At 39.1% G+C, this 8,462-nt stretch overlaps 2 protein-coding genes across 3 annotated transcripts in view; both read right to left on the reverse strand.

Moving 5' to 3' along the window:
* Positions 1-401, reverse strand: part of LOC123098601 (UDP-N-acetylglucosamine transferase subunit ALG13 homolog) — a 34,217-nt gene extending 33,816 nt beyond the window's left edge. The window contains exon 1 of one of the 2 annotated variants that reach the window (XR_006447875.1): positions 209-397. The gene's annotated coding sequence lies outside the window, so the exon portion shown is untranslated. Of the gene's footprint in view, positions 1-208 lie in introns of both variants that reach the window. The other variant, XM_044520638.1, reaches the window with a different exon arrangement.
* A 4,201-nt stretch (positions 402-4,602) lies between these two features.
* LOC123098605 (uncharacterized protein At1g10890) lies at positions 4,603-8,103 on the reverse strand. The gene is made up of 4 exons (XM_044520641.1): positions 7,810-8,103; positions 6,536-6,739; positions 5,419-5,638; positions 4,603-5,015 (listed from the first exon to the last, which is right to left on the reverse strand). Exons 1-4 carry the CDS (start codon positions 7,956-7,958, stop codon positions 4,800-4,802), a joined length of 789 nt encoding a protein of 262 aa, XP_044376576.1. The 5' UTR covers positions 7,959-8,103; the 3' UTR covers positions 4,603-4,799.
* Between the last annotated feature and the right edge of the window lie 359 nt (positions 8,104-8,462).

Raw genomic sequence — 8,462 nt, forward strand, 5'->3', positions numbered from 1 at the left:
TATAGAAAAACATGACAAAATGACACACAATGATATAATTCATCCCATCATCACCCATATTCCTCAACTCAGTTTTCTACTTCTTCTATTTTTTCTACAAAACGCATCAAATTGAGTTCCATCAACACATTACACATACACACAGTACACAGCTCCATTAGATGCATACACACTGTGACCCTATTGGGCAAGAAAACGATAAAATTACCGAGTGCAGCGCGACGGCCGGGGAGTAGGATGGCGACACGGATTTGTGGGCGGCTGGGCGCAGCGGAGGCAGGGACTGTGTAGAGACCTCAGCCCGGGGCGGACAGCACCCCGGTGGCGGTAGCCAGCAGGAAGCAGCAGCACGGAGGCCGGGGCGCTCGGGACGGCGGGGGAGGGGGGGAGGTCGGGAGCGCGCGGGGCGGCGGCGGACTGCAGGAGCTCGTCGGTTAGGTCGTGCCGGTGTGGTTGGCAGATCCTATTTGCCGAAATGGATAATTTTGTTTTCTTTTTTCCTTTTTTCTTGCATATTTTCTCCTTTTTTATTTTTTACCTAAATCAAAAATATCTAAAAGGTTCGTCATTCCAAAATTTCTGTAAATTTTAAGAAAATGATTGAAATTCCAAAGTTGTTCACGTTCTCAGAAATTGGTCACATATTTCAAATCTTGTTCACATTTAAAAAAAAGTCCACCCTAAATTAACAAATGTTTAATATGTATAAAAAATGTTCATCTTGTAGAGAAAATTGTTCAGCGTGCATTTGGAACCAAAAAATCACCGTATATTTTCAAAAATGTTCAGTGTGTATTTGAATAATGTTCACCGTACACTAAGACAAATTTTCCGCGTGTATTTTAAATTGTTCACAGTTAAAAAACATTGTTTGTAATTTAAAATTTGTTCAAATTTTCAAAAATTATGTTAGATCACTTTTTTTAATTTTTGTCCACTTTTTCAGAAAATGTTCAGGTTTTAAAATTTTGTTCGAATTTAGAAATTTGTTCATAATTTCAAATATTATTTGCAATTTTAGAAAAAAACTTGTTCACAGTTTTCCAAGAAATGGTCGAATATTTTTTTTAATCTGCCACTGCATTTTGTTCTTATTAGTTTGCCATTAATCACAAACACTCACCAGCTCAATTAGTATGGAACACCTGCTCTCCTATGTGGGGTTGCAAGTTTCATGCCTCGACAGAGCGCAGTTCCTTTTGGGGAGATTTTAGTAGTCGCACAACACGGCTTGCTACAGCGGGTGTTTGACACTCGAGCGTCAGCTAGGGGCTCGTCGTGGTTCACGGTCTGGGTGTGTGCATGTTAGGTTGTGTACTCGTGTTCATGTGTCTCGGGCTCGGCTCTTCAGGACGATCGGGAAGGCTTGTGCGTGGGTTGTGCTGGGCAGAACCGCATAAGTATGAATCCCGAGTCCATAAAAAATCTATATATATTTTTAGAGTTATATAAAAATTAAAATCACTAATTAAGGGGTATTCCTTGCAAAGGTCACTCTCATTTCAGCTAAAAAAAGTTGTTTTCACTTTTTCTAGTGCTGACAAGTGGCACACTGCATATACACCACTTGTCACAACATAAGAGTTTTTTATTTTTCATAGATTCATTTTTTCAAAATGTTTTATCTCTTTAACCGTGCGTCCAAATCATGAAGTGTTTTCATTGTTGGATTTCTCGCATCGAGAACTTCAAAAATAGATACCATGTTAATAAGTTTTGACATACTTTTTAAGGAGAAAATAGGGGGAAAATTGGAATAAGAAATAAAATAGAATAAAACAAAACACCAAAACCCCCAAAAAATTTGAAGCTAGAAAAAAAATAGAACCCAAAAGTACAATGTGCTTTTTCGTTTTCGGGAAATATAGTTGTGCCTCTCATGAAAGCACAAACTGTAATCTTTCTTCTCGTGAAAGCACAAGTTGTGTTTTTTGCGTAAGCACAACCATGCTTTTCCCTTTCCGGGAAGCACATCCTGTGCTTTTCCCTTTTCAGGAAGAAGTTATGCTTCTCACATAAAAGCACTGCTTCCCAAACCCGCCAAAACCTAGGAAGACCCAAGCAAAAATTGAAAAGACAAAAATAACACGTGCAGAAAAAACATGAAATACCGAGGGTGGCTCCAGCACGCGACATGTTGCGGCGGCTGGATACATCACTTGGCACGCTCCTAGGCCAAGAAAGTAACATTTGCGGGAGGCGTTCAATGGGTATCCCTTAATTAGTTGCTCTCGTATAAAAATCTACACAATACTCCCTCCGTTCCATAATATAAGACATTATTACAGCCAATATTGAGTAGAGCTGGAGAAAAATCTCATGACCCGGGCCTAGGCCCGGATGCCTGGAGCCCAGCTTCGCCTAGCAAAGCGGGAAATGCGAGGACAGACCGTGATGTGAGGATTGTTTTGCTAGAGAAGGTCGAGAGGGGAGTGATTGTATCTCGCCTGCCGCGGCATACAAGCATGTCTCGCCTCAAGGACGTCCTAAATGGACCGGAGGGATTACTGCTCTCCAATGCACATTTCTTTCTTTCTTTCTTTATTTTTTCCTTATATTTCTAAATGGAAAAGTATTTTTCTTAAATTTAAAAAGTTATGTCACGTTTAAATAATGTGTATATATTGTAAAAGAACGTACATTTATTTCAAAAAAAAGGTTGATAGATTTAAAAAACATACGTGACATTTGAAAAATGTTCACACATCTCAAAAAAAATGTTCATGACATTTAAAAAAATACAGTGTACAAGTTGTTTGCGAAATTAAAAAATACTTCCTCCATAACAAAATGTAAGACATTTTGTATGCCCTAAGCAAAACCAAAAAATGTCTTACATTTTGGCACAGAGGGAGTAAATATATTATACCATTCAAAAAAATGTACATTCATGCATTTCAGAAAAATGTTCTTTACATTTAAAAGCTATTTAGACAATGTAAAGAAATGTTTGCATAATTCAAAAAACTGTTTTTTACCATTCAGAAATGTACATGACATTTAGAAAATATTCACATGTTTCAAAATATGTTCATAACATTTAAAAAGAATGTTTGTTCAATGCCAGAAAATGTTCACTTAGTTTAAAAAAATGGTTTCGTGACATTAAAGAAATATTTCAACGTGTATATATATATTTTAAAGTATATTCCAAAAAATATTCAAAATCATGTATTTGGTAAAATGTATAGCATGTATTTGAAAAAAGTTCAATGTGTATCAAAAGATGTTACATGTGTATAAAAAAGTGTATATTGTGTATTTAAAAAAGTATGCATGCGTTGAAAAAAGGAAAAGAAAAAAATGTGAAAGGAAAAAAAACTTTAAAAAACACAAAAAACAAAAAGCTCAAGGAAAGTGATAAATACCAACATAGAAACACGTAGAAAATAACACGCCCACCGGAACCCAAATTGGGCCAGTTCATAAAGCGAGAAGTAGGTAGAGATGGCAGGCTAGGATCCTATGGCTATTGGGGTATTAGTTAGGCTTAATTTTCATCTCAAAAAAAAGTTAGCCTTAATTTTTGTTTTTAGAATTTGGCTTGGGTGTTTTTTTAAACTTATATTAGAGCAACTCTAAGGACCCGAAACTTCTAAGGCTGGTCACAGCTGAAGTATCATAAATAGTATCATGCATGCCAAGTAGACATTTCTGCTGAGTCACACAATCAAATGAGGAAAGAGATGACTGAGCATCATGATATGATACTGTATTATATTAAAGAATGCACCAATATGTGTCATGCATGCAATAAATAAGGTCACTATGATACCAAACTACAACACATGCACGGTGGAAGTAGTATCATGCAATATTATGCAATATATGATAATTCCCGTTGTGACCAGCCTAAGAGAACTTTGAGCGGCTTTTCAAAAATCTTCTCCTATAAATGCTTATTGGGGCTCTCCCAATAAATTTATTGGATTTCATAGATGTGTTGCTGTAATAGATCCCCGATACAGCTTCCCCTATATCTGGTTTGTCCTGTATTTCTTTATGTACTTGCGCAAACACTATAATACATAATTTTCACATCATATAAAATCAAAATATCATCATATACCACTTTTTTTGAACATCAGATCATATACCACTTTGAACAACTGGACTTCAATCAAATCCATACTTCCAAGACAAACACAGTTCAAATAAAGCTTAGAAATCAAACATAAAGCATCACTCCTCTATGAAAGTGAGGAAACTGGTTTTACTCCCTCTGTTTGGAATAACTGGTGCAGTTTTAGTTCGAACGGAGGTAATAGTAGGCACTGCAACTCCATTTGTTTCAACTTTCATATGGAAGTGAGGAAACTGGCTGTAGCTGTCTCTTTTACCAGCCCTTGGTTAGGTTTCTGGGGTTTTTTGTTGTTGCAGAAAATGGATTTAGAGGGAGTCTATGTAGGAAGAAAGAAAGTGCCCAATTGCCACTTGTAACAGTAGTTCATCCTGCATCAAGACACAGCAACTACAAAGTAGAACCCTAGTCCATGGTGTATTGTTCGGAAATCATCTCCGCTCTCCAGCTGTCGTCTGCCGCTATTTCACAGAAGTTTAAGTGCTCAAACATTACAATGCCAGTATAGTTCGCCTCAAGAGTTGCTGCAAAAACATCTTTCAGAAAAAGGAGACGTCAACATGTCTCCCCTCTAATAATATTGTGCGAACTTGAGAAAAATGTTATCAGTGCAACCAGGCACAGAAGTTGGAGGCGTCCCCGAAAGTTCAATGCTCCCATTTGTAATACAGCAAACACACTACAACACCAACACGAAACCACTGCCTATTCTTTACTACTAATATCTCATCTGCTTAGCTCTTTCTTCCTCCTCTTCAATCTTTTTTCTGCGTAAGGCTTCTTCTCTCTGCTTTTGGATCCGTTCCAGCTCCAAATATCGCTCCATCTCTTTCTGATGCTGCTCCTGAGCTTCTCTCCTTTGAGATTCCTCTACTTTCCTCCGGTTCTCCTCGATCATCCTATCCAACTCCTCCCTCTCCTTCCTTTCTTGCTCCTGCAAAATTTTGTAGATGCGAAATTAGATTTGGAAAAGGTTCTATGAAAACAAGCAAATAAGAAATATTGTGTATCTGTTTGGTTTCATTGACGGTCAAAAGCAGTTTAGAGAATAGTGCTACTTATCAGTTTTGGTGGGATGAATGCACACATATACATGCATGTTTGCATACATCTATTGGCAGGCACCAATACCATCCCAAGCTCACGATGAAGCTAAATCAGTCAAAACTTAAGTGTGATTATCTGGGTTACAGAGCTAAGATAATATATCGAAAACGTGATTTCATCTTTCTGTTCTTTCAAAAAATTCACTAGCTCCACCAATCTACAAATCTCAAGATATTTTCTTAAATAATGACTAGTACTAACAAGGGAGGCAAAACATGCATAATACTTACTACTTTCTGCCTGGCTTCATGGAGAGCTGCTTGCTTTTCTTTTTGTAGCTGAGCATCAACCTCATCAAATAACTTTTTGATACCTTCCTCAACTCGGCGTTTTATTTCATCTTTTACTTCCTCAGAGTTCAGACACTCCTCAACATTTTTCCTAACAGCTTCTTCAACTCTCCTAGCAAGCTCCTCTTCCAACAACTTAAGTTCAGCTTCCTTTTGGCGTCTGCAGTGAAAAATGTTTAAGTTATAAAGAATAAATTGGCTTTGGCCATCAAAATTCTTATGCTACTAGTACAAGTGAAGGAGTCGATTTAACATTAATGAGCAACAGGACCCCTAATCGGAACAAGTGATCATACAAAAGTTCAAAACACATATGCGCTGCACAAACGAACTAATAAGTAAAACTGCAACAGTAGCTTTGTCCAGAAAAGCAAAAGTGCAACTTGTAATTGTGGCATGCACACAGGTAATGAGATAGAGTTAGTTCGTGAGACAACAATTTCAGAACGAAATTGGGAGGAACAAACACCAGCGTCCACTAAATAAACAGAAGCAAATATTTAATTACACATCGTTATCCCTCAGCTTTGTTGTTCCTGGGAACACCTGCAGGAGCAATCTATAGTAATATAACGGAAGAACAAGACAGAGACGTATACACAGAAGTAAGAGATTTGGTGAACAGTTGTGGTTTTTGGTAGAAGGTACAATTTGTATTTAGGAAAACAAAAAACTTCAGACTCAAAGTTGAGATGCCAGTATAAAATAGAAAAAATGGCATAAGGTCCGTTCCTTTTCCTTGATGGATGGAGGATTAACATAGAAAATTAAATACTTCTGAATGTGATGCTTTTTATTGATATGTTCACAACAGCCCAGAGTGGACTTGCATGCAAGTTGGTCATCTTTTGGCTGTTTGAACAAATCCTTTCCAAACCAACTACAGAAGTACAAACAAGACACAGAAGATCTGTAGAAGAATACAGTTCCACAAGCACAAGCAAACTGTCAATATGTGAGTTAAAGATTCTCTACAATAAAATACAAGAGCGACCAAGAGCAGATGGCCACGCAAAATTGGCAATATGTATGTGTAGAAGAATGAAAAGGAGTTTACCTTTTCTTTTCTTCTTCCTTCCTTTGTTTTTCAATTAAACTGTTCTGTTCGGATCCATGACTTGGGCTGGAGTTATTTACAAGAGAACTTGAGCTGCTCCGGCTTCTCCGTCTTCTATGTCTCCTCGGTGATGGAGGGCTTTTACGCCTCCTAGGAATTGGGGACTGGCTCCTGTCCCATCTAGAAGGAGACCGGCTTTTTCTCCTAACAAAGGGATAACTGAAATTAAATAGGAACTGAAAAATACAACAACAAAAAATGCTCTAATATTCATAGCTGTAGCCTGTAGGTCAGATGCAAAGTTGCAAATCATCACTGGGGCACAAAAAAGATGACATGTTAGCATGTTAACACACATACCAAAAACACGAGAGCATTTAAACGCATCAATCCAACTTTATCAGATTATCTTTGCTTGAATTACCCATGACTGACACAAGTCCTAGATATGGAGTTCAGGTTTCTTGACAGAGTTCACTTAAAAAAAAAATTATCGCATACGAGATATACTTGTACAAATCGTCCCATCAAATTCCATTATAAGACAGGCGCGGCAACAAATCTAGTATACTAAGAAGTGCAGCCAAACAAGAAAATAAAAAAAGGTCCACTTCTAATATTCTGTGTCTACATGACCTCCTTCACTTATATGAGATCGATTGCCAATATCAGAAACGAAATATTATCTGTAAACTCATGACAATGTACAATAGATTGTGAAATGGGCATTCTTGCACCTTCCTGATGTTTAATAATATCACGTAGCAGCGTCCAATCCATCCATGAACATCTGAGATGACATGACACCCTAATCAGGTCGTATTGGCTTGAAATGCATCTTTTATTTCAGGTGGCTTCCATGTGTAGTCACACTATGTCCATTCTCTGATTAAATTGTTTGCCCCATTCACAACATTCCAAAAAACAAAACAATACCCATATCTCATCAATCTTGTAGGCACCAGCCAATCTGTAACCTGAGCTAATTGAATGCAGACAGTAGCGGACCTAAGACAACACCAAAACATGCAGGGATAGTCCCCTCCCCGACACATGATTTGAAAATCTTGAAGCGGTGTAGCTCCGCGTAGTGCGCTAATTGTCAAACATCTCACTCCGATGAAGCACGCCTCCGACACAGTGCAACCAGTTTGGTAGTACTGGTAAAACGGGCTAAACTGGGTAAGGTGCCGCAGCACTGAGTTGTGCAATCCACAGGAACCAAACGAATTTCACTACAGGAGGGGAGCAGAGAGGGGGTGGGCGGGGCGTACCGGGAGGAGTAAGGGGAGCGGCTGCGATCTCGTCGGATCCGCCTGCTGCCATACCGCGGCGACGGGGAGCGCCGCCTGCCGCCGTACCGCGGCGATGGGGAGCGCCGCCGTCGGTGGGACGGCGGGGAACGAGACAACACGCGCGGCATGCCTCTCCGTGGGCCCTCCGCGCGGGGATGGATAGATAGGAGTGGGATGCAGATGCGGCGGCGCGGCGACTCGGCGAGGGGAACGAACGGCGGAAAGCCGATGCGAGGGATTGTTCCGATAGAGAAGGTGAGGGCGAGGACCCAATTGTTAAGGGGGTATTTGAGATTTTTGTGCTTTTGGTTTATATATATACCATTAAATTATGCATCAATATGTACGCTTGAAAAGAAGAGGGAATAACAAAGTCAAAAGCACAAAATAGGTACTCCCTATGCGTGATCTACTTTAGGAAGATTATTCTTTTAGGGTTTTTATCAGTTTTGCCATCGGCCGTATAACGCTACTCAGTTTTGCCATTAAACATTTTCACTACTCAAAAATGCCACCCTTTTGTTAGATCAAGCTCAAGAAGACCCTTTTTCATGATTACCGTTTAGTCAATACACATTGACTGATGTTAGATGACGAAACTACCCCTGATGTTAGATGACTAAACTACCCCT

This window comes from Triticum aestivum, chromosome 4D (genome assembly GCF_018294505.1).
Source record: "Triticum aestivum cultivar Chinese Spring chromosome 4D, IWGSC CS RefSeq v2.1, whole genome shotgun sequence".
In the NCBI taxonomy this organism is placed as follows: Eukaryota; Viridiplantae; Streptophyta; class Magnoliopsida; order Poales; family Poaceae; genus Triticum; species Triticum aestivum.